Source organism: Elephantulus edwardii, unplaced genomic scaffold (genome assembly GCF_000299155.1).
Source record: "Elephantulus edwardii isolate Elephantulus edwardi_28Jun2011 unplaced genomic scaffold, EleEdw1.0 scaffold00340, whole genome shotgun sequence".
Lineage (NCBI taxonomy): Eukaryota > Metazoa > Chordata > Mammalia > Macroscelidea > Macroscelididae > Elephantulus > Elephantulus edwardii.
This window is the reverse complement of record NW_006400090.1, coordinates 1,177,280-1,202,478: the sequence shown is the minus strand read 5'-3', so window position 1 is coordinate 1,202,478 and position 25,199 is coordinate 1,177,280. Positions and strand designations below refer to the sequence as shown.

The 25,199-nt window shown below is 53.0% G+C and overlaps 3 protein-coding genes across 4 annotated transcripts in view; all 3 read left to right on the top strand.

Moving 5' to 3' along the window:
- The window catches only part of GHDC (GH3 domain containing), a 3,212-nt gene extending 2,640 nt beyond the window's left edge, over positions 1-572 (top strand). For both annotated transcript variants that reach the window (XM_006901654.1, XM_006901653.1), the window contains exons 7-8: positions 64-149; positions 354-572. In XM_006901654.1, the coding sequence (XP_006901716.1) occupies positions 64-149; positions 354-572 (305 nt within the window). The remainder of the gene's footprint in view (positions 1-63; positions 150-353) is intronic.
- A 3,397-nt stretch (positions 573-3,969) lies between these two features.
- On the top strand, positions 3,970-5,154 carry HCRT (hypocretin (orexin) neuropeptide precursor). Its single transcript, XM_006901720.1, has 2 exons — positions 3,970-3,990; positions 4,783-5,154. Exons 1-2 carry the CDS (start codon positions 3,970-3,972, stop codon positions 5,152-5,154), a joined length of 393 nt encoding a protein of 130 aa, XP_006901782.1.
- A 1,401-nt stretch (positions 5,155-6,555) lies between these two features.
- Positions 6,556-24,905, top strand: KCNH4 (potassium voltage-gated channel, subfamily H (eag-related), member 4). Its single transcript, XM_006901652.1, has 16 exons — positions 6,556-6,958; positions 8,760-8,993; positions 9,276-9,410; positions 9,538-9,665; positions 10,303-10,549; positions 10,785-10,942; positions 14,653-14,860; positions 16,448-16,642; positions 16,988-17,187; positions 19,300-19,549; positions 20,090-20,331; positions 20,921-20,959; positions 21,156-21,508; positions 21,777-21,883; positions 22,638-22,711; positions 24,179-24,905. Exons 1-16 carry the CDS (start codon positions 6,883-6,885, stop codon positions 24,596-24,598), a joined length of 3,066 nt encoding a protein of 1,021 aa, XP_006901714.1. The 5' UTR covers positions 6,556-6,882; the 3' UTR covers positions 24,599-24,905.
- The last annotated feature ends 294 nt before the right edge of the window (positions 24,906-25,199 follow it).

The window sequence follows — 25,199 nt, the reverse complement described above, 5'->3', positions numbered from 1 at the left end:
GTGTGTGTGTGTGTGTGTGTGTGTGTGTGTGTGTGTGTGTGTGTGTGTGGTGTCTATTCACAGATTCTTCCGAGGGCTCTGCCCCCCACTATGAAGTGTTTATAGAGCTGAGGGGGCTGAGGAACCTGTCTGAGGAAAATCGAGACAAGGTAAATGAGGCAGGAGATGGGATCTAATTGCACATCCACTTCACTCCATACAATCCCAAGGTGCTGTGGGGGCAGAAGAGTGATGGAGAAGGATGCCGGGGGAGGACCCCCACCTCGCAGGGCTCTGGGAAGAGGAGGAGGAAAAACACACACACACACACACACACACACAGCCTCACTCAACTCCAGTCCTTCTGCTTTCAGCTTGACCACTGCCTCCAGGAAGCCTCTCCCCGCTACAAGTCGCTGCGTTTCTGGGGCAGTGTGGGCCCTGCCAGAGTCCACCTGATGGGACGTGGAGCCTTCAGAGCATTCCGGGCAGCCCTCACTGCCTCCTCCTGCTCCCTCTTCCCTCCTGAGATGCCCCGGGTCCTTAGACACAGGCACCTGGCCCAGTTCCTGCAGAGGAGGGTGGTGTCCTGAGCCAGGCCTGCCCGCTCTCTCCCCTCAGAGGCCGCCTCGCTCTTCCCTCTGAGGCCTTTCTGGATGGGGCATTCGAGGGAACTCGTAGCTGAGGCCTCAAATCTCTGAGTCACCTGATAGTTGTCCAGCCCAGCTGCTGGGCCTGGGGGGACCTCCCCCAGCAGGCTCATTCCAAAGCATAGGCCTCACGGGTAGAGCAAATGTCTGCAGTACCTTACCCATATCCTCCTCGGCTCACCTGAGAGGACACTGCTGGAGTTTCCACACACAGCATGGCTCCCTGTGTCCCTTAGCTTGAGGATGTTCTCAGGCCACAACTGTGTGCTTGGCCAGTGCATGAAGCAAACTGGAGACCTTAGGGAGTTGATGGCCCTCAGTCAGGTGAACAAAGAACAGAGGCTGTTGAATAAAGACCCTCAGTGGGACAATTCTGAAGTGTATTCTCCACTTCTCCACGTCCCAGCAGAAGTGAGCTTCAGTTGCCCACTGCAGAAACCCAACTCTTAATCCACTTCACTGGTTTCCTCCATCCCTGTGTGGGTTTCTCCTGGGATCACCTCTCAAATAAAGTTCTTGTACCCAGATTCTTGACTCAGGGTCTGTTTAAGGGGAAACTGTGTAGTGATTCCTCATAGTCTGCTCCTGCCCCAGTCTCCATTCTCTGTTCTCTGTGCCTTGACCTTGACTCATCCTTTCTCCTTTCATCCTTGGCCTCCAAGGCTTACTCCACCCGTTTCCCACTCCCTGCTCTGGGCTTCATTAGGCCCAAGTATGTGTCGTCGGGCGCTCTCAGGAACCCTTAACATGGCCTCGGCCAACCCAGCTGAGAGTCATCTTCCACCACCCTCCACTCGAGGTTTAACTTCACTGTAGAGGGGCTGTTCCCCAACGTCACCTACATTGATTTAGCACTGGTCCCTTCCTGGCCCCACATGCACAAGCCACATCCATGGTGGGAAGGTGGCTGTCATGGATTAAATTATGTCCTCAAAAATATATCTCAACTTTGCTAGGCCAAGATTCTCAGTATTATATAATTATCCCAATGTTAATAAGGTGGGATTACAGGCAGTTATGTAAGGATGTAATTGTCCCCTTTGATCTGCCAGTAAATTACTAGAGGATTAGGGTGAAATGCAACACCTTTAATGAGATCACAGATCTAATCTGATGTAAGAGTTCCCCTGGAGTGTGGCCTGTATTACCAAGAGATAAAAGACACGTGAACAGAAAGAGGGAGACCTCAGTGTCACCAAGAAACAAGAACTAGGAGTGGAGTGTGTCCTTTGGGCTGAGGTTCCTGTACTGAGAAATTTCTAGAACCAGGAGACACACAAAGAGGAAAGTTTTCCCATAGAGCCAGCACTCAAAATTTGGAATTGTGGCCTCTTAAATTGTTGGAGAATAAATTTTTTGTTAAAGCCATTCACTTGTATCTCTGTTAGAACAGCACTAGATAAGACCGTGTGTCAGATAATCAACTGTTACCATAGATAGAATCAATTTGGGTTAGTTGTCCATTTGACCAATGAGACACTAGGCCTTATGATGAGGCCAAGGCCGCATCATTCCTCCAAAGTAAAGACAGTTTCCACCGTGTAATGGTTAGCACTCTGGACTCTGCAGTAAAGACAGTTTCTATTCCTGATGTATTGACAGCCTTTTAGTTCTGCCTCTGAATTGCTTCTTGAGTCTAAGCACTCCTACCCAGGACCCTGTTACCAGTCACCTGGTCCATGATCCCCTCTTGCTAAAACCTTCAGGTCCACACTCACTTCCCTAGTCACTTCTCTTCCCTTTCCTTGGGAGGAATCATTGATCATGAGGACATACATGTCCTCACACACATGAGCCTTCCTGCCTCCATTCAAGTTGTCCCATCTGTAGAATGCCTTTTCCACACTTTCACTGGTAACACTGAGTCAGATCCCATCTCCTGACAATCCCGTATGCAACTGAATTAAACACTCCCTCATCCTGAACCATCCCTGTGATCGACTTCAGAATGGATTTCTGTGACCCATAAGATCTCACTGGCTCATTTTTGGAAGTAGATAGGCAGATCTTTCTTCCTAGTCTGCTTAGTCTGGGAGCTCTGGTGAAATGTGTTTGGCATGATAGCAACACACAAACCTCCAGTGATGGCTGACTGGTGTGTTGACTGGGAATGAAACCCAAGTCCCCACTGAATCACTACCATTCTCACCCTCTCCAGCTTGTCTGAAGGAAACCCACTTCTTTTTGTTGTTGTGTACCTCAGGTCGGATCCAATTGGCACAGGAGGAGATTGCCCCTCCAGTGGAGCATCTGGTGGATTCGAACTGTAAACCTTTGGGATTGCAGCTCACCTTCTTTCAAATAGGCAACCAGAGCTCCCTTAGGAATCCTGCTTTTCATGCAAGGTCTTTGAAGACCTTTCTCACTTAAGGTATAAGTTATAAGTGATTGTCTCAACTTTGCTGTGCTTGTCTATGTATGTCACTTATTTACCCCTCTCCCTGAACTGTCATGTTCAGGTTGCCATCCTGCCTGGACAAATGAATTCCTTAGAAGCTGGTCCTTATTGTAGTCATCACTGTCAGGGCCATAAGTGTTCCCTGAATAAAGGGACACTGGGCCTCCAGATGGCTCACCTCCACTAGTGGTGGGGTAAGATGTCATCCCTCCCAACCAGGCAGTCTGACCCAGTAATGAAGCTAGGAGTTAGAAGGAGAACAGCAGGTCTGACTTCTTCACCTCCCATTGCCCAGGCTGGAATTTCAAGGTTTGCCATCTTGGAAGTTGGTAGAAGGGGCAGGAGAGAAGAAGACAACTGGGGGTGTGGACATATTGAGAGCTTCTATCATGGAAGAAAGTGGCCCAGGAGCAGACCTCAAGGTCAGTGACTAGGAGCAGTGATGGACTGACCTGCCGCCGGGCTGCCCACCCTTCCTGTCCTCCTACATGTGGACAGTGGCCTCACGACAGCCTCTAATTAGCAGCTGCCCCATCCCCACCACCACATTGTCCTAAGTCAGCGCCCAGCCAAGGCCGCTTTTGTGCTCGCAGATTCCTCAGTTCAAGGTGGCCTCATTAGTGCTCGGAGACCACCCATCTCCAGGGAGCAGGCCGACAGATGAGGGAGGGGCCGGGGGCCAACTCCTGCCTTCAGACACCTAGGTGGCCATTCCTTGGGCCCAGCCTAGAGACGGCCCCCCTGTGGAAGGCTAATCTTAGCTTTGCCTTTGTCTGCCCTCAGAGTGGACGCAAGTGCCCATCTCTCCCTTGACATCTCAGAGCACTATTAAACCCCAGGCCCTTGAGAGCACGTCGCAGTCAACAGCCTGAAGATTTCTGCCTCTCTGGACCACTGCAGACACCATCTTTCCAAGCTCCCCTCTCCTGAGCTCCAGGTACCATGAGCCCTTCTTCCACAAAGGTAAAGACCTAGGGACCAAGGGTGACTTCAGACACAATGGGGATACTGGGAGAAACAGCAGAGGTGACTCTGCTCAAGACCCTTTCCCCTCTGGACTCTCAGGCAGGGAATCTGTCTTAGCTAATTATGGGTGTTCTCTATTCTATTCTATTAAGAGTTCACGTTTATTGATCATTAATCATACATCAGGTGCTATGTTTGCACATGGCATCTCCTGTCACCTCCTAATAGCTTCGTGTAGTAGGAATTCTTTAATACTTTAGCTAAGGAGGAGGAACCATGTCCCCTGAGAGACTAGGAAACTGATCCAAAGGCAGTTTCTACTGCAAGGGAGCAAGTGGATGAGACAGCACTTGAGTCTCACTTGACCCTGATTTCCACTTGTTGGCCTGCTATGGGAAGTAGGCCAGAATAAAGGGAACTAAATAGAGTCTCTTTTCCCCCTGAGTTTACAGACTTCTAGTGGAAGTAGACTCAAACACATTTGTTTATAAGAGAAATGGTAAGAGCTTTAATGGGTGCTCAATGGATTAATGGTATCCAGAGGAGGGAGAGATTAATTCTTCCCAGGGGATCTCAAAGGGCTTCCTGGAGATGGTGTGTTGGGCCTGGATGGATGAGCAAGCAAAGGAACCAAAAGATCTTTCTCCAAAAGATCCCTTCCGACAGACAAGCATAAACAAGTGTGGAGGCTGTAAGGACAGCGAGCCAGGAGGGGGCGCTAAACGGGAAGGGCGGGGCCTGGGCGGGACGGTGGGCAGGCCCCCAAGCGCCCTGTCTCCGCCTCCCTAGGTCTCCTGGGCCGCTGTGACGTTGCTGCTGCTGCTCCTACTGCCGCCGGCGCTACTCTCGCCCGGGGCGGCCGCGCAACCCCTGCCCGACTGCTGCCGCCAGAAGACGTGCTCCTGCCGCCTCTACGAGCTGCTGCACGGCGCCGGCAATCACGCGGCCGGTATCTTGACTCTGGGAAAGCGGCGACCCGGGCCCCCAGGTCTGCAGGGTCGGCTGCAGCGTCTCCTGCAGGCCAGCGGCAACCACGCGGCTGGCATCCTGACTATGGGCCGACGCGCAGGCGCAGAGCCCGCGCCCCGCCCCTGCTCTGGACGCCGCTGTCCTGTCGAGCCCGCCTTGGCCACTGGGCCTGGTGGACTGTCCCGGATCTGAGTGGGTGTCATCTCCAGAAAAAGGCAATAAAGATGAGTCTCAGAGTTGCTGATCTCTGTTCTTGTGTGGCCTAGCTCCGCCCCACAGGGGGCGTTGAGATGGTGGTGTACCTTCCCATTTGGAAAGGACCCATAGCTGACCCTCCAGCGGGCTTTCTCTACTAGTCAATCTTTGTGGAACCCTTTGCAGATGGATGTGGGGTGGGAAGAGAGGGTGAAGAGAAGAAACAAGCAGATTGCATAGAGGAGAGGGATCTAGCTGCTTTCCTTACCACTTCTATAACAATTGTGTTTGGGGATATAGCCTGCAGAAAAGACAAAATACAGAGTTCAACAATTAATCACCCATAGTGGCTGCGGTGTGAGTGTGAGGTATGGGGAGCCACTCAAGCCGGATTGAGAAGGGTCTCACAAATTATTAGGCTGTACACTTCATAGGTGACTTGGCGCCCAGGCAGTTCATAAGCAGAGACAGGACAATGATCTATCAAATCTAGCCCAAGATACCTAAAAGTATGAGGCACAGAATGAAGTGGCACTTGTCAACAAACTAATGTCCCAGATAATGCTCAGGTCAGAACTATAGGGTGAGTGGAAGAGCACTAACTGGCACTCTTGTCCCCATCTTCCCCATCCCATTGGCTTTAGTTGTTCTGTACAAGGAAGCAGTCAATGCCACCGCAGTCATTCTGCTTACAGTAAGAAAGACTTGTGTCTGGTCTCATCTGGGTTCTTCTTGCTGTTGCACTGGTTCCTTCCTAGAGAATACAGATGTCACAATTCTGTGCACCGCTGGAGATTTGCAAGCCATGAGCCTCAAATCTGTCTCTCTCAGCTGCAGGCTTGAAAGACAGCAGGAAGAAGACGAACAGAAAAGATTCGTTCCAAAGATCTGCATTATGCTACTAAATTCTCATAATTGCATGCGTAAAGAATTTTATAGATGAGGATGGTAAAGTTCAAACAGTCTAAGTCACACAATCAGTCGGTGACGTAACTGGAATTCTGAACCATGCACTCCAGAGCTCTTTCTATTCTAAGGTGCTGTGCTCAGACGCAGAGCTCGTTGGCAAACTGAGGCACAGAATTGGGTTTCCAGCCTCTCATTCTCCATCTGCAAAAGCAGCTTCCTCAAGGCTCGCTAGCTCGGACTAGCACCCCAGCGCCAGCAGGCGGCACTGCAAACCCGACGCCCGGCGAAGCGTGGGAGGCGCGCGGGGAAACCCGCGGGGCGGAGCCACAGGACGAAGCTGGGAGAACGCAGGGAACCACGCGCGGAGGCGTGGCCACGCGGGGCGGAGGGGCGTGACCGTTGCACAAGCCCGCCCCACTTCTTCAGGTCTCCCCCTCTCGGTAGGCGTGCCCCGAATGAATCCTCTCCCCTGGAGACACGCGCGGGCCTCCCCCCTCCCGGAGCGGGGCACCCGAAGGGGGTGCGGGTTTCGCTGACGGCCCCTCCCCGTGCTGGGCCACGTGGCGGGCGCGAGCCGAGCCCGGGGAAAAGAACCCGGTCCGAGGGGAGGGGGGCGGACACCGAGGCGGCGCCGAGCTGAGCCGAGCGCGACAGGGCTCGGGGTACAGAGGCGGCGGCGGCAGCAGCGGTGACAGGAGGGAGGGGAGCAGGCAGGCGGGCGCATGGGGCGCTCCGGCCCCGCCGGCAGCGCGCCCCCTCCGGCCTGGCCGCGCTGAATGCCCCCCAGCACTGCACCTCAGATCCGCGCCCGGGGCCATGCCGGTCATGAAGGGGTTGCTGGCCCCACAGAACACCTTTCTAGACACCATCGCCACTCGCTTCGACGGCACACGTGAGTGGGGCGAAGGCTGAGACTGGGGGTTCACAGCTCTCCATCCAGGTCTCCTGGTGGGAGGCGAGGGGAAAGAAGAGTTGAGGACTTGGGAACTTACGGGACCGAGGAAAAGGAGCTAGGTGAGGTGCGCACTGTGAGAAAAGATGGGGAAAGGGGAGCTCTGGGGTCCGAGGTTAGGGGGTGTGACTCGAGGCAAGAGAAGCTTTTTATGGATCAAAACGGAAGAGGGGGCCTTGACTGACACCCACTCATGGACAGACTTCTTCTGGGGGTGTGTTTGCCGATGTCCCAATTTCCTAATGGAGTGGCCTGGTACACTAGGCTGGACTCCCAGACCGCTCCAGCTCCCTCTCCTCGAGAAATAAAAACAGAAAAGAGCAGACTTCGCCCAGACTCAGCATGGATTAAGGTCATGCGCCCCAAAATCGGCATTGGCGCGTCTGTGTCTGAAGCGGGTGAAGCGGGAGGTAGGGGTGGTCCATAAGATAAGGATAACTCCCTGCTCACCCACTCTAGGTTGGGTTCCAGCTTCAGCACCTTGGACAGCTGCATGTCTCCCTCCCAGACTCCTCTCCGCCCTTCCCTTATCCTACCCAGGAGCCTAGAGATCTCCTCCTGCCCTCTAGGGAATCCTGGACAAGATCTAGAAGGTGGGGGAGCTGTACCCGAGGGCGGAAACCGAGCCGCTGGGGCCCTACCCGCCTCCCTCCCCCACCACACCTCCCCTGTTTCCATAGCGCCCATCACCAGGGCAACGGACCCTGGGATGGAAGGAGGCAGCTCCAGGGGCCCAGGCACCTCCTGAGTACCTTAACTATCCCCATCAGCCCCTCCACTCCAAGACACTCACTCCTCCTGGTACCCCAGGACTGGCTATATCTCAGATCCCATCCCTTAACTAAGACTTTATCCCTGGATGAGGACAGGAGCCCAGCTGGGGCCTCCCACCCACTGGAGCTAGAGGAGCCAGCTCAGGTTCTCCTCCAGAGGGTTAAGGAGCCACACCCCACTGTCTTCCTCAATCAGACTTTGAACACTGGGGACAGGGCCCTGAAATTAACTGAAGAGATGCTGAAAAATGAACCTTGGTGGTCCAGGAATGAGGACGCTACTCATCACTTTCTCCCTCCCCACACACTGTCTAAGTTTAGATAATGTCTTTCTTTTGTTTCCTATCAGTACAATGGGTGCAATGTCCCTAGACTCTGTATTTTTCACACTCTAATGGGATGACTATACGGGGTCTTTGGGCACTGTGTAAATGTGGGGGAATCATCTTAACCTTCTAGAGAGAGGATCCTGCTTGCTCTGCATAGTACTTACAATGTGCCAGAACTTGTTCTTTCTAAGGTAACTCGTGTAACCCTCACAATTACCATGTGAGGAAGATACTATTATTATCTTCCACTTTACTGATAAGAAAGCTGAGATGCAAGAGTTCATTAACTTGCCCAAGGTCACACGGGGATGGCAAGGGTGGGTACTGGAGCCCATGTTCTTACTCATAGAGCTTTGCTGCCTCCTACGGTAATAGCTCACCAGTTTGAAGGCCGGGGGATGAACTGCATGACTTCTTGGGTTCCTTCTCCAAACCCTCAGTAATCCCTGCCCCAGTTCCAGGTTACCTGCGGTTCCTCTCATTTCAGAATATTTCAAAGGGGGTGTCCACGACCCCCTCAAGAGCTGGGAAGGTTCTAACTTTGTCAATCTCTGACCACAGATAGAGCAATGTGCCATCTACCTGAATGTTGAGCTCTTCTCTCGGCCTTGACCTGACCTTTATCTCTTCCTCCCACAGACAGCAATTTCTTGCTAGCCAACGCCCAGGGTCCACGAGGCTACCCAATTGTCTACTGCTCTGACGGCTTCTGTGAGCTCACAGGCTACGCCCGCACCGAAGTCATGCAGAAAACCTGTAGCTGCCGGTTCCTCTATGGCCCAGAGACCAGTGAGCCAGCCTTGCAGCGACTGCACAAGGCTCTAGAGGGTCACCAGGAACACCGGGCTGAAATTTGCTTCTATAGAAAAGATGGTACGTAATCCAGCCTGCCCTCCAGCCCTGCCTTGACCCCAGATTTTAGCCAGAAACTGCACCATGGAAACCTGGGTGGTCTTCCTCACACTGTGCCATTGTGTCTGTGACCCTCTGTAGGTCTGCATTTCTTTCTATAAAACAAATGAGTTGGCTACCAAGCTCTGGGGTTCCTTCCAGCTCAAAAACCTTTCCAAGCCTTTTGATGATGTTTGACAACCCAGGGGGAAAGAGGTGTTATGGGGTCACTTAACCTCCCTCTCCCTCTCTCCATACCTACAGGTTCAGCCTTTTGGTGCCTCCTTGACATGATGCCCATCAAGAATGAGATAGGGGAGGTCGTGCTGTTCCTCTTTTCCTTCAAGGACATCACTGAGAGTGGGAGGCCAAGTCCTGGGCATGGAGACAGTAATCATGGTAACAGCAAGTCTGGGAGTGAGGCATGATGGGGTCCACAGCCCAGACCTCAGGTCAAGATGTCTCCCTGTTCACTCGTCCTCATGAAACATTCCTCCACTCATCTCCACATCCTTCCTCCCAACAGAAAACTCCCTTGGTAGGCGGGGAGCCAGCTCGAAACTTCGGTCGGCCAGGAGGCAGAGCCGTACTGTCCTGCACCGACTGACTGGTCACTTTGGACGCCGGGGTCAGGGAGGAATGAAGACACATAATGTGAGCCCCCTCACATCCCAACCACTACCACGTCCTCCAGCCTTGATCCGGAACACCTTGCCCCGTCTCCCTCCATTGACTCGTCCCTGGCTCGTGTCTCTCCCCACTTCCCAAGTACTCCTCTCTTGCTCCAAATTTCCATCACATTTCCCTTATTTCTCTGGGTGACTTACATTACCCCACTCTGATGATGTCACAGGATGGGGGTTACTGAAGCAATCACATAACCCAGGGTGACTGAGGTCACATCACACGGGGTGATTCAGGGGAGAGGGCCTGGCTTCTAGACCTATGTAACTCCTTTGCACCCTGACAAAGCCAGAGCACTGCATTATCAACCCCCTGTGCTGTCTGTCTGCCCTCTTCCCTGGAACATGGCTACCCTCCACTGTGCCCCAAGGACCCAGAAGGAACTTGAGGGGGTGTTAAAGACCCCTCAAGTTAGAGCATGTGCCTGACTTGTCATAAGCCTAGAACGTGATTGGTTGAAATGGAAGACTGGTTTGACAAAGGAAATTCCAGGTGCTAGCTTGTGAACCCTCTGTCTCTTCTCACGGTTGCACCATTCCCCGCCTCTCCCTCAGCCTCAGCGCCTCTCTCCCCCAATTGTCCCCAACTACCACCCGTCTCCCTTTAGAACGTGTTTGAGCCAAAGCCATCAGTGCCCGAATACAAGGTGGCCTCCGTGGGGGGATCCCGCTGCCTCCTCCTCCACTACAGCGTCCCCAAGGCCATCTGGGATGGCCTCATCCTCCTCGCTACCTTCTATGTTGCGGTCACTGTTCCCTACAACGTCTGCTTCTCGGGCGACGACGACGACAACCCCATCACCTCCCGGCACACTCTGGTCAGCGACATCGTGGTGGAAATGCTCTTCATCCTAGGTCAGACCCTTCGCCCTTTCATCTCGGTGGGTGGGCTGAGGGCAAGCCCAGCCAAATCGCATCACATCCTAGGCCAACAATCCCATCTACATCTGGGTCTTTAACTCCCGGGGACTGTGTGCCCTTACCGTCTCGACTAAGGACCAGCCAAAAGTCTATGCTCTCCAACCCTGCATTCTCCATTCCGGGTCTTTAAGGCATCTTGCCTCCGAGTAACAGCCTCTTGCACCCCCAGATATCATCCTGAACTTCCGCACCACCTATGTGTCCCAGTCCGGCCAGGTGATCTCTGCTCCTCGTTCTATTGGCCTCCACTACCTGGCTACCTGGTTCTTTGTGGATCTTATTGCTGCTTTGCCCTTTGACCTGCTTTATGTCTTCAACATCACTGTGGTGAGTGAACCCTGTCCCATCATGCACCCCAGTCCCCCACAGGGCCCTCCGTCACCAATACCAGTTGCCCTGATGCGTGGCCACCTCATGCATGTCAGAGTAGATCGCAAGCTTCTCAATGGCTGACTTCCTGGAAGTAGATCACCAGGCCTTTCGACTGAGGTGCCTCTGGGTGGATCTGAATGTCAGCCGTTTGGTTCACAGTCAAGCACACTAAACCATTTTTGTCTCAGCCAAGGACTCTCATCTCCTGTTAACCCATTGCATCAAATCCAATTCTGACTCCTAGTGACCGTACAGGACAGAAGGGAACTGCCCCATGTAGTTTCTAAGGCTGTAAATACTTATCCAGGCAGACTGTCACCTCTTTCTACCACAGAGCAGCCAGTGGGTCCGAACTGCCAACCCTCAGTTAGCAGTTGAATGCTTAATCACTGTGCCATCTCTCCTTAGAGGGCTCCAAACCCAGACTCGGTCCTTCCCAGCGTCTGCAAGCCTTTATTAGACATCTGCAGTGCACCAAGCCTTGTGCTGGGTGCTGGGAAGGATCGAGAGGGTCTGTGCTTTCAGGGAGCTCAGCTCACACTCTGAGGGAAGCAGAGACAAAGGCATCGCTAACTAGGGCTACCAAGGCGGTGCTGGTCTGGTGCCAAGTGAGTGGTACTTTTCCCATTTCTATTTAACAAACAACGGATGAGCACTTAGCTGTCGGCAAAGCATGGTGTAGGTCATGGTCACTGTGGGGGGTGGGGAAGGACAAAGATATGGCCTCCAAGATGCAGTGGCGTGGGGACATGAAGCACAGAAAATGTGACGGTGGGGACGAGGTGTCCCTCTGTTGAGGCTGGCACAGAGCTAGCAGGCTGCGGAGTCCGAGGCTGAAACATGGGCGTCTGCAAACATGATTGGAAATCTGGGAGGCAAAAGCACCAGATTGGCCAGAAGCTAGGGTGGTCTGGGGAGGGTTCTGGAAGATAGGAGCAGAGCTACGCCTTAAGCACTGAGTAGGGCTTGGCTATCCGGAGACAGGAGAGGGTCCATACAGGGCAGCATAACAAACCAAGACCAGGAGGGGGAGGCCATGGAGTGAGTTAGGGGACCCAGACTTGTCTCCTCCAGGGGAGCTGCAGGGAGTATCCCCGAGGGCTCAGCTTTGGAAGGAGCCAGCAGCACAGTAGGTCCTCTCAGGTCTGGGGTCAGGGAGTCCCACCCTGTGTCCCCAGGCCCCCTCAGCTGTTGGCTGGGAGATGAAGAGCAGTTTCCCCGTGTGCTCCTCACTCTGCTACACAGCTATAGCGGGAAACCACCTACACGCAGCCGGATTTAACTAGCCGCCAACGGGCTGTGGGCCTCTTCTCCTGGTGTGTACACGTGTGCGTGAGCTCCCCCACACGTGCATGTGTGTATGTCTGCCCTGAGGCACCGGTCATCCAGGCAGAGCCCGCACTGTCCCCATGAGTATACAGATCCCTGTGCACCCTCGAGGCAGACGTCTGGCTGTCTCTAGGGGGAGACAGAACTGTAGAGAGACCCTGCCCTCCTCCTCTGGAACCTCGGGGAGCACCTTCCAGTTCGCCAACTTCTTTCACACACGTCATCACTCAGGAGCCTCACAGTAACCTTTTGGGGTAGAGTCTCTTCTCGCTGTTTTTTCAGAGGTAGATGCACCAGCACATAAAGGTTAAGTGACTTGCTGAAGTCATACAGCTAGCAGGTAGCAACCAGGAACTTAGAACCAAGTCTCCACTCTCCTAGCCTGGCATTCTTTCCAATACACTACTCGGATTCCCAGTAAGCCAGGTCCCTGCATATGTGGTCCAGCTTAAGGGGTGATGAGGAGTAATGCTGGGGCTGGAGGAAGGCAGAGCCAATGTGGAAGATGAGCAGACCCTGGCAGAGCATGAAGGGTTTGAAGGAGTCAGGTTTGCCTCTCTGGTCATAGGGGAATGAGAGGAGGGCCCCTGGGGAGCAGGGGCCAAGTGACTGGGACAGGTACTACAGGACACAAGTTTGGACTAGGCGCCCTGGGAACTGTGGCGGCAGTAAGCCCTGGAGAGGATCCCTGGTGGGAGGATCAGGGCCATCTCCTTCCCAGTTCCTTCACTCTAACTAGAGAAAATGGCATGAGTTGGCTCAGGAGTGTGGGACCAGGACGGTGTGGTTGCACCTGAAATCCCCTATTGGACAGTGAAAGACCTCTGCATCACCCTCTCAGAACCTCAGATCGGTGGCCTTTCTGTTAGCCTTAGACACCAAGCTGACCCTTGTAAAAAGACAAGGCCACTTGCTCCTCAACCAAAAGATAGAACAGGCTCGTTGGAATTTAATATTACTAATGAGAAGAGCATAGGGCACTCCAGTGGTAGTAATATTATATAGTAATAGTATTATTATCATTTATTAATAGTATTATTAACTAATGTTTACTCAGTCATTGCCACAGGACTGTCAGGAGCTCTGATGGCTTAGTGGTAAAGAGCTGAGAGGTCAACTTGAAGGCATGCAGTTCGAATCCACTGGCTGATCCAGGGTAGAAAGATGGGCAGTCTCCCCTCATACTATTTACTGCCTCTGAAAACCCACTGGAAGGTTGGTTCCAACTTGATGGTACAACAGCAGCAGAAACAAAGCTAAGTCTCCATCAAGTTTCCGAGGTTGTAAATTGCACAGGAGGAGAGTGCCTATCTTTCTCCCAAGGAGCAACTGGTGGGTTTGAACCATGTACCTTTGGGTTGGCAATGCCAACTCCTTACCACTAAAGCCACCAGAGCTTAGCTAATGTTCACAGGGCCCTTATTATATACCATTAGCTCCATCACCCTCCACCTAAGCTCCACAAGGACAGAGACTTTCTAGCCAAGGCTTCCTCAGTCCCTGCTCGCCTCAACTCCTGAGCATGACTCATTTGTCTGCAACTAATTCACAAGGAGACGCATGTCCCTACCCTTCCATTCTGCCCCATGTCTCAGGGAGAGGCCCCTGTCATAGTCACTGTCATCACTAAACCCGCTACTCCACAGCTGGTTATGTCCAAGACACTAGAAGCTTCCAGCAGCAGCCCTTCTCGAGGTCATTCTCTGTCCCCGACTGCCTCAGGCTGGCCTGGCTCCATCACCATCTCAAATGCAGCACAGGATGGAATGGGTCTGAAAGTTAGTCAAGCCAGGAGCCTCAGGTCCATCATTTCCTTGAGCAAGTCACTAACCTCTTTGAGGCCTTGTTTACTTATCTGCAAATTAAGAACAATACGGATCACTGGATTGAAGACTTGGCACAAATATACACATAAGAAAAAATACAGAAAGCACTGCAGTCAAACTGATTCCAGTTCATGGCCATCCTGTAGAACAGAGGAAAATTGTCCCCAAATGGTTTCCAAAGCTGGAATCTTTATGCAAACAGACTGCTGCATATTTCTCCCATGGAGCAGCTGGTGGCTTCCATTAGCAGTCAAGGCTTCAACTACTGTCCCACCAGAACTCCTTGCACATACATGTAGGAAACCCTTAGTAAGTGTTAGACATGATTGACTTTGCCAGTAGTCTCCCTCCTATTGTAGTTCCTGGTCACCTTGTCAGAAATTCTTCTTCCTGCTGCAGATCCCTTGGCTCCAGGGCCTCTGGTGGGAAGGCACAGGGAGGGGGCTGGTGGAGTCTGAGGCCTGTGAGGAGGTGTGCCTGCTGACAGCCTCCCCCGCCATACTCCTGCAGACATCGCTGGTGCACCTGCTGAAGACAGTGCGGCTGCTGCGGCTGCTGCGGCTGCTGCAGAAGCTGGAGCGCTACTCACAGTGCAGTGCCGTGGTGCTCACTCTGCTCATGTCTGTGTTCGCGCTCCTTGCCCACTGGATGGCCTGCGTCTGGTACGTCATTGGGCGCCGGGAGATGGAGGCCAATGACCCACTGCTCTGGGACATCGGTGAGCCACCCACCTAGAGCCCCTACCCTGTCTCCTCTGCTCCCAATTTGATGCCTCCAGCAGCATTCACATTCACCAACTACCCCACCCTCCTCGAACCTGCCAGTGAGCTTGCACTGAGCTGCTTCTGAATCAGATACTGGTTAATATTGAATTGAAGACAAGTTCAAACTTTTAAGAACCCCCAGCCTAGCAGGGGAACAAGCAGAGCACCTTGGTTAGGGGTGCAGAGGAAGCAGCATGTGCAAAGGCCCTGAAAGAATTTGGCCCGTCCCTCTCCCCCATCAATCCTCTTTCTCCAGGATTAATGTCAGTCATCCAGGAGGCAGCCCCAGGCCCTTAGTGGTTCCTTGGAAGGCATGCCAGATCCTGGACACTGTCTCTGACATTTCCCTCTCCACTCCACACCAAGCCTATCACATCAGTAGCACTGCTTACATATCTCACTCTTGTCCCCATCCCTCCATTCCTTACCAGTCCTCCTCTCTGCCCTCTTCGTCTAGGCTTCTTTCATCTGGGTTATCTTACCTCTCTCTCATCTCTCACCTCCATGACTCCTTTGTCTCCTCTCTCTTCTTCTGGGTGACTTTTCTGTTCCTCTCACCTGACATGTCCTGCTTACAAAAACCTTCCAAAGAACACTGGTGGCACAAGGATTAAACACTCAGCTGCTAACTGAAGGGCTGGCAGTTTGAACTCACCCAGCTGCTCTGTGAGAGAAAGAGGTGGCCATCAGCTTCTGCAGAGATTCTAGTCTAGAAGACCCTTTGGAGCAGTTTTACACTGTCACATGGGCTTGTCTGCTAGGAATAAAAAATCATCTCCAAGGGCACTTAACAACAAAGACCCCTCCAAGAACTGCCCACCAACTAGATCAACTCTCCCTAACTTAGGGTTCCCAAGGCACACATTAGAAAGCTCTGGTGGTGCAGTCCAGAGGAGGTTGCGCTGTTAACCCAAAGGCTTCCCATCTTGGGTGGTTCTACTCCACCAGGGTCTTGTCAGTCTGGGTAATCTCCTTCTGTTGTGATTTTCAGGCTCAGAAACCCAATGGAGGATTGTTTTGAGTCAGAAGGGATCAACAGCAGTGAGTTTGAAGACACTTTATAACCCACTTGCCTTCAAATAGACTTGACTTCACAGCCACCTCACACGTGTCAGAGAACTGCTTCATATGGTTTTCCATGGCTGGTTTGATAGGCAGCCAGGTTTTTCCTTTGAGGCACCTCTGGGTGGATTCAATTTCCAATCTCTCTGTAGCAGCTGAATGCAAACCACACAGGGCCTCCAGGACAGTGATACTCTCCCTTTGGTAGCCCATCTCCCACTTGTAATGACTAGCTCATTTTTCTTTGCCCCTCTCATCCATAAGATCCACCAGATCAGGGAATGTGCTCAACGAAACAAAAGCAGGTTGGAGAGTCCCCTGAGCGAGCAGTTTATAACTCAGGGTGGCAACTATAACCCTTTCACCATGAGGAGGCCCAGGCACGGTCTGCACATCAAGTTTTCGGTGCCAACCCAAGCACACAACGTGCCTCTGTAAACACTTACCCAAGGTCAAACACCTCGTTCTCCCTCCCGCAGGCTGGTTGCACGAGCTGGGCAAGAGGCTAGAGGTGCCCTACGTGAACGGCTCGGCGGGTGGCCCATCCCGGCGCAGCGCCTACATTGCCGCCCTCTACTTCACGCTCAGCAGTCTCACCAGTGTGGGCTTCGGCAACGTGTGCGCCAACACCGACGCCGAAAAGATCTTCTCCATCTGCACCATGCTCATAGGCGGTGAGGCTGGAGCACCACCATGCCCTTAGGAAAGCCCCTGCTAGCCCAGCGCAGTGGGGAAACAGGCGCAGAGAAGTCACCATCCATGGTGACCACCCAAGTCCATTCATTCCTACATGCATTGTCCCTGAGGAACTCCTGGGAAGGGCAGTGGCCTCTTGTAAAGGAGATGGAAAAGACGCATCTCATGCTTCTCTAGCTGGCAACTCACATGCCTGGCGGAGCCCGTGGTCCTCTTCCTCCTCCCTAGAAACACAGGGGCCTTACCTGGAAGCAGGGGGAAGAGGCAGGGATGGGGGACGATGCTGCAGCTGCCCCTAACCTGCTGTCTGCACCGCCACGCAGCGCTGATGCACGCCGTGGTCTTCGGGAACGTGACGGCCATCATCCAGCGCATGTACTCGCGCCGCTCGCTGTACCACAGCCGCATGAAGGACCTCAAGGACTTCATCCGCGTGCACCGCCTGCCGAGGCCTCTCAAACAGCGCATGCTTGAGTACTTCCAGACCACGTGGGCCGTCAACAGCGGCATCGATGCCAACGAGGTAGTGCCCTGGCGTGCGTGCCCACGGCAAGCTCCTGGCGGGTGGGTCATTGCCTCTCCTGGTTTAAAATAGGGGTGGATCGGGCCCGGGGAGGTGGGGTACAGTCAAATGCTTGTTGCACTCAAGGCCGTAAACCAACCCAAATCCACATCTCTTTGCAGTAGAATATCTGACCTTAGACACCAGCCATGGTCTTTGCAATCACTTGTTATGCATCAGAGAGTTGGACAGTGACTAAGGAGGATAGAAGGAGAATTGATGCCTTTGAGCTGTGGTGCTGGAGAAGAGTGTTGAGGGTACCATGGACTGCTAGGAAAACAAACAGATTTGTCCTGGAGAGGGTTAAACCGGGTGGCTCCTTGGAGGCAAGGATTCTGAGGCTCCTCTAACATACTTTGGACATGTTGTGAGGAGAGACCGGTCCTTGGAGAGGGACATCATGCTTGGGAGGGTGGAGGGACAGCGCAGGAGAGGAAGGCCCTCTATGAGGTGGATTGATTCCGTGTCTGGGATAATCGGGATGGGAGTGTCAGAGACAGTGAGATTGGCACAGGACAGAGCAGAGTTTAGGGCTGTTGTACATAGGGCCGCTATGAGTCGCAAATGACTGGACGGCACATAACAACAGCAGACATCAGCAAATCAGAGGTGATTACTCTTAGGGAGCCCCAGTCTGAGTGGGAGGCAGTAACGGAGTGAAAAAGACTTTCGTGGAGGGTTGTTCAAGCACTCGAGGCCTAGAGGACTCAAGGAACGTGGCACAGGAGAAGGGACATAGGGAAGGGCACGTCAGGACGTGCTGACGCAGACGGCGACGAGGACGAGCGGAGTGCGTGTGTGCCTGGAACGGAAAGTGGCAGTGAGCCTCTGCAGGGCTGCCAAGGAAACAGCCTCAACTCATAGATGCCCTTGAATTTCAGTTTTATTCTGCAGCAATTTTAGGCCAGCGAGAGGGATGGAGACCCAGGAGGAAGTAGTTGTGTGCTATCAAGTCGGAACCGATCTGTAGCTGACCTATCAGCAGGTTTTCAAAAGCAGTTAATCTCACAGGAGAAGATTGTCTGTCCTCCTGCGGAGCAGAGCTGGTGGATTTGAACTGTGTGCCTTTAGGATTGCAGCACAACTTCATACCACTAGGCCATCAGAGTCCCCTGGAGGGAGTAGCGGGTGGAGGTAGGGGGGTAAGGTATTTTTGAGAATAGTACTGTTGAGATTTGTTGTTGATCAGATAGTTGCAGAAGAGTCCAGAATGACTCATAAGTGTCAGGCTTGGGCAGAGGATATTTAAAAGATTTTAAAGAGTATATTCCAGGAGGAAGATGGGGCTTAGGAGTGACAAAGAGAATCCAGGGTCGGGTCATGGTGAGGGTATGGTGCCTGTGGTAGATCAACATGAGGTGCCCAATAGGAAGATGGAAATACAGGTCTGGATGCAGATTTGCTGGCTGGGGCCCACGGGCAGCTCAAGTCCTGGGACCATTTGCCATGATGTAGGGAAAGTGTGGAAAATAAGACAACCAAGGGGGTAGATTGATGAAAAGAAAGATGGAAAATGGGAAGGAGCAGTTGGAGAAAATTGAGAGGCCACCATGTCACAGGAGCTCAGAGAGGACAGTTACCTTAAAGCAGAAAAAGATCAAAGAGTCAGAGACCCAGTAAAATGAGGACGGAAATGAGAATGTTAACACTTGCTCCCTAAAATGGTAAAGTTTGAGAGCTAGGGAAGCCTGTGTTTTGCAGATGGAAATACTGAGGGCCAGAGAGAGGAACTGAATTGTCTAAAGACCACAGAGATTTAGGGGCAGAGCTGACTCCTAGTTTCCAGCCTCCTAACTAAAAGCTAACCTACCAGGGGTACTTATGGGGGTGTGAGATTGAGTAGAACATGAACAAGTGACTAATGAGTGTAGACTTGGGGAATCTCGTCTTTGCCCCCAAAATGTGAGTTAGGAAATGTGTGTACCACAGCAAGCAAAACAAGCTAGGTACACCGAAGTCCTTGACTTCAAACAGGAAGCTGGCGCTCGCTCTCTTAAAGACTGCTCCACACATTTATAGACTCAAGTAGCAGCTGCGGGGGGATGGCCAGAATGACCTATGCCCCTTATGCAGTTACTGCGTGACTTCCCAGACGAGCTGAGAGCCGATATTGCTATGCACCTGAATCGGGAGATCCTGCAGCTACCACTGTTTGGAGCAGCGAGCAGGGGCTGTCTGCGGGCCCTCTCCCTGCACATCAAGACCTCCTTCTGCGCTCCTGGGGAGTACCTGTTGCGGCGTGGGGACGCCCTGCAGGCACACTACTATGTCTGCTCTGGCTCTCTGGAGGTGCTCCGAGACAACATGGTGTTGGCCATCCTGGGTGAGTATCCCACCCCCACCCACCACCCATGCCACACCCTCCCCAGATGCCTTGGCAGTGGCCAGGACTCTTAAGGGAATGGGATACTTCTAGCAGAGACCTTTCTTGGTCCCTCCACCCTACTACCATCCCTTTTTTGACCACTCCTCTTTGACTTGCCCCTAATCCTAGGGGCCATCCCTCCCACCTCAACAACTTTACCGCAGTGACTATCACCCAACCCCGTTTACTTCTCCCCATTGATGCTCAATGTCATTGATATGTGTCCTTTAATTAACCCCACGGATCACTCTTTATTGATCATCCAACTCCATTGACCAGTCTCCCAGCCCTATTGACATTCCCCATTGACTATAGCCCAATCCCATCCGTCATTATCCAGGGACTTTTCCCAGCTTCATTAATTATTTCCTATTGATTGGCCCATCTTCAACCCCTCCTTCAAACATACTGACCCCTCCTCAACTCCATTGACCCCTTCCCACTGATATCCTTTTGGTCCCTCTGCCCCAGCTGACTGTCCCCATCCCTTACCCACAGGAAAGGGGGACCTGATTGGGGCAGATATCTCTGAGCCCGGGCAGGAGCCTGGGTCAGGGGCAGCAAGCTGCGTGCTGAAGACCAGCGCTGACGTGAAAGCACTGACCTACTGTGGCCTGCAGCAGCTGAGCAGCCGAGGGCTAGCTGAGGTCCTGAGGCTCTACCCTGAGTATGGGACTGCCTTCCAGGCTGGCCTGCCCCGGGACCTTACCTTCAACCTGCGCCAGGGCTCTGACACCAATGTATGTAGACGTTCTACAGCTTCCACCCCCAAGGGTCCCCTTCTTCAAAGCAGACCTCTCTCAGCCCCTCATACATCACCTCCCCATCCTAAAAACATCATCGTTCAACCCAAAGCAACCTCCTACATAGCTCCTTACATGCTTAACATCTTCCAACCCTGCTGACACTACTCCACTGGCTGTTACCCACCCCCGTGGACCACCTGTCACTGCCTTCTACTCTGCTGACCAGCCTTACTCCAGGCTCCTTCAGAGGGACCTACTTTAATCCTCCCCAGGGGCTTTTCTTCTTTCAAGTCCCTTTCTGGGCCAGACCTCATCCCCTGGGCCTCCAGTCACCAGATGTTTATTGAACCCCACTTCGGTTTAGGTTCTGAACCAGTTTTACACACTAGTCCTTTATCTTTTGCTGTTTCATTTCACCAGTCAGGATTTCTCTAAGTTGGAGTGGGGAATGTCTCTGACATAATTCCACAGAAAGCCTCACATTTTAAAACTTATAACATTCTTGGGTGGAACTAGGAGGTGGTGAGCTAGGGGAGTGGGGAGGTGTGAATAAGCTTGAACTAACTGCCTTCTGTCCCCACAGGGCCTCAGCCGCTTTGCCCGGTCCCCTCGCCTCTCCCAGGTAATACTCTTTCTTGGGTGGGGGGGGGGGTTGAGGCCACCCTGGAGAGAAGGCTGGGAGTGGGGGACGTCTTCCCTTGGCAGTTCTGCTCAGGAGGAAAGGATGGGGAGCAGCGTCCACTCATAAAAGCTGGTGCTTAATCAAGGGGCCTGTTGTCCATTGTCCTGTGACATCTGCTGCCCTCTGCCTCTCACAGCCCCACTCGGAAAGGCTCAGCTCCTCCTCAGACAAGACCTTGCCGTCCATCACAGAGGCTGAGGTGGGGGCAGAGCCTGGGGGTGGTCCCAGGCCCCGCCGGCCCCTCTTGCTGCCCAACCTCAGCCCAGCACGGCCTCGAGGTTCCCTGGTCAGCCTTTTGGGCGAGGAACTGCCCCCATTTTCGGCCCTTGTCTCCTCTCCTTCCCTGTCCTCATCCCCTTCCCCTGCCCTGGCTGGCCAGGGCCACAGCCCCACTCCTCATGGCCCCCCCAGGGGCTCTGCTGCCTGGAAGCCCCCCCAGCTGCTCATTCCCCCACTGGGAACCTTTGGACCTCCAGACCTCAGTCCCCGGTGAGACACCAGCCGCTCTTGCTTTTCCCATACTCCTGCTGGCTTCCAGAACCTTCTCTAGGCTCTGTCCCCAGCATTCTGATCAGTGTTCCTCCCTGTCTACCCATTTGCCAACTCCACTTTCCTGATCCTACCACAGCTTGCAACCCCAGCTCCTTCTGAACACTGCTCCTCCCCAGTTCCCAGCCCTGCTCCCCCATCCACCCTACACTGCCCTGCTCAGGCCTTGACCGCCCAGTGGTACTAAGGTGTGTCCCCTTGCCCCCAGAATAGTGGACGGCATCGAAGACTCTGGCAGCACAGCTGAGGCCCCCACATTCCGATTCAGCAGGAAGCCTGAGCCCTCAAGAACCCGTTCACAAGCCCCTCCTGCAGGTAAGGGTCCAGCTGTGGCCTTGAGTTCACGTTTACTCCTTCATCCGCCACTAATTAATTTACTCATTCATCTCAGTAGGGGGTGGCTAGCATGAGGTGGGCACTGGGAATACACAGGCAAAACAGACAAACCTGTTCTTAACAAGTGTCCAGTTGAAGGATGGGTGCACTTATGTACACAGATGGACAATTCCAGGGTCCAGTGCTAAGTAGCGTGACTGAGACAAGAACAAAGTGCTATGGTAGAAAAAGAGAACGCTCTTAACTTTCTGCTATAGGAAGGAACCCTTGTGCTGTGTTTTAAAGCGAGGGTTGAGGGAGCTCTGGTGGCCTAGTGGCAAGAAGCTGTACTGCAATCCCAGAGTACTCGGTTCAAGTAAATGCACTGGAAGGAGGGGCAGTCTCCTTCTGTACTAGTCAGATCTGATTTGACGGCAGGCACACACACACACACACACACACACACACACACACACACACACGCACACACTAAAGCAAGGGTAGAAGTTTAAGATTGGAGGAAGGCCATGGTTGAAAGTCATGATCAGCAGATGCTCAGATGCGTGTAGCTGGGATATGGTGGGGGGATGAGTTATCAGGACCTTGGGAGCAGACTGAAGGTTTGGGTTTCTCATCTCCCTGACCCCGGAGCTTTCTCTCCCCTTGCTCTCTACCTGCCCAGTGACAAGAAGGGCCCAGCCCAGGCTGCCGGCTCAGGTGTCTATGCTCCCTGCATCCCCACCCCATTCTACAGGGACCAGGCCCAGTCAGGAACTGGCCACTGAGGCAGAGGAGGTGAAGGAGAAGGTTTGCAGGCTGAACCAGGAGGTGAGTTGGGAACTTGATGAATATCATCTTGGGATCAGAGCTTGTCTGCTATCAAAGAATTTCAGGTTTAGGTCTGAATTCAGATAGATAAGCTGGTGACCTTGGGCAAGTCCCGTAATCTCTCTGACTGCAGTTCCCTCGTTAACATTGGGGATGATAATAATATATCCCCACAGAGTTGCTGTGAAGATGAATCATGAATGGCCGACTTCAGTCCCTGGTCTATCTAGTCCCTGGCACAGCTCAGTCCTCGACAACCATTCCTTCCCCTTCCAACTGCTTCAGATTTTCCATTTGGAAAGAGGGTCTCTTCTCCTAAGGGGTGGGAATCTCTCCTGCCTGAGACCCTCCTCCTACCAAGTCAAGATACTCAATTCCCTTTCTCTTGACCAAATCCATTGCCAGGGAGTCATTTATAGCGACCCTATAGGACAAAGTCAATGTCCCTATGGTGTACAGTCAAGTTTCATTCTGTTGAACAGCAGGTTGCGAGCTGGAGGAGACCCAACAGTACCAAGGCTGTAAATCTTTATGAAAGCAGACTCCCACATTTTTCTCCCATAAAATAGCTGGCGGGTTCAAACCACGGGACTTTGACCTTTCATTAAGCAGTGAGCACTTAACCACTGAAACACAAGGGCCCCTTCCCCTCCCCAGCATTGAGAAATGAGTGCTAAATAAATGATGGGAGTTGGTAGCAGAGGATGGGCTGGGACACGGGGAAAATGGGCTGAGGGGCCTCTCAGTACTGGACGACTGATCCTCTTTGCAGGGACTCTGTAATCTCCTCTTCCCAAGGGACCTCAGAGCTGTCGCCATCCAGCAGCCAGGCGCAGCCCCTGGGAGTCGCCCTCCCTCTGCTCTGATAAACATCAGGCTTCCCAGAGGGGTCATGAGGCTGGGGGTGGAGCTTATCCTTGCTCAGCAAGATAGAAGGCCAGTCAAGTTTCTGCTCACGGCCTCGGGCAGACTCCCCTGATTTCTCCCTGGCCAGTCCTTCCCAAAGGGCAGTGTCTTCTTCCATGATTAGCTGGAGAACCTGTTTAAATGGAGATTCCTATTACCATTATCTAATAATACAGAATGTCTGGGGTGAGGCCCAGAGATCTGAGTTTGGAAAAGTTTTTCAGTTGATTCTGGTAAAGCAGTGAAGGGGGAGGAACACTACTGGGGGCACTGGAACTGGTGGGAGAGGGTCACCTGAAATAAGCCTGCACCCCTTAACTTCCTTACTATACAGCCCCTTGGAGCACATTTTTCTACATGTTGTAAATTGAGGGGGAAGAAGTACATTTGCTGTCCCAAATCTTTTTGGAAAGAGGCTAAAGATGTTCACATTCAGGCAAAAATAACTCCTGTCCTTTCTTCCCATGGTGGCCATGAGCAGAGAGTGGTTATGAAAGAGCCTCATAAACTGTAGAGTGGTTATTGTGGCATCTGTGAAACAACTTGATGTGTTGTCAACAGATCTCCCGTCTCAACCAGGAAGTGGCTCAGCTTAGCCGGGAGCTTCGGCACATGATGAGCTTGCTGCAAACCAGGCTGGGTCCCCCTGCGCCCCCAACAGTCTCATCCTGGTCCCCAGAGCCACCAGCCCCTCCTAGTGCTCAGCTAAGGCCGCCATACATCTCTTCCTGCCTTTCTGGACCACCACCTAGCCTCCAGGATACCACACTCGCTGAGGTCCACCGCCCAGCTAGTGTAGGGCCAGCAGAAATTGGAGTTGCCGCCTCAGACTCCAGGTCCTCTATGTTGTCGTCCTCCATGCTGTCCCCCTACCCCTCACAGCCAGACTCTCCGGAACCCTCCCTAGTGTCAGAAGCCTCACCTCCAACTCCAAGCCTCAGGAGGCACAGCTTCCGGTCCAGATCTGACACCTTCCACTGACCCTGGCCCTGGGCCCAGGCCCACCTGGAGTGGGCATTGCTGCCTGCCATCCAGGAAGGGGCTGGGCCCCTTGACCTCTTGCCTCAGGGTCAGTAGCCCCCAGCTGGCCTGGTTGGCTCTGGATTCTCTGGACTTTTAGACAAAGCATGGTCACCCTCGACCCTGCTCCCATTTCCAAACCTTCCCCTATCCTCCTCTGTGAGGGGAACCATCTGAGGCTGTGGAACCCAGCAGGCCTGAGATAAGACTGCGGTGCCCATTGGTCTGGGAAGATGAGATGTGCTGCTTTCCGGGACCTGGATGCAGGTAGAGATGGGGGTGCTTAGGAGGGTGGGCATGGGTCCCCAATTCAGCCTGGGAAATGAAGGCTGAGGCGAAGGCAGGTGGTAGACTCTATAGCACCAGGGAAGATTCCAGTCAGGAGATGGCTTAGTGATACTGTGATGCCCAGGTCTCTGCTGAAAGCAGTGGCATCTTGAGAGGAATACATGTGAGATCTATGTTGGTACTTGAGCAACCCAGGACGTCGTAGATCTCCCTCTCCCACAAGAAACAAACTCATGGCTCCTACCATGGATTTTCTGACTCTCACAACGTTTTA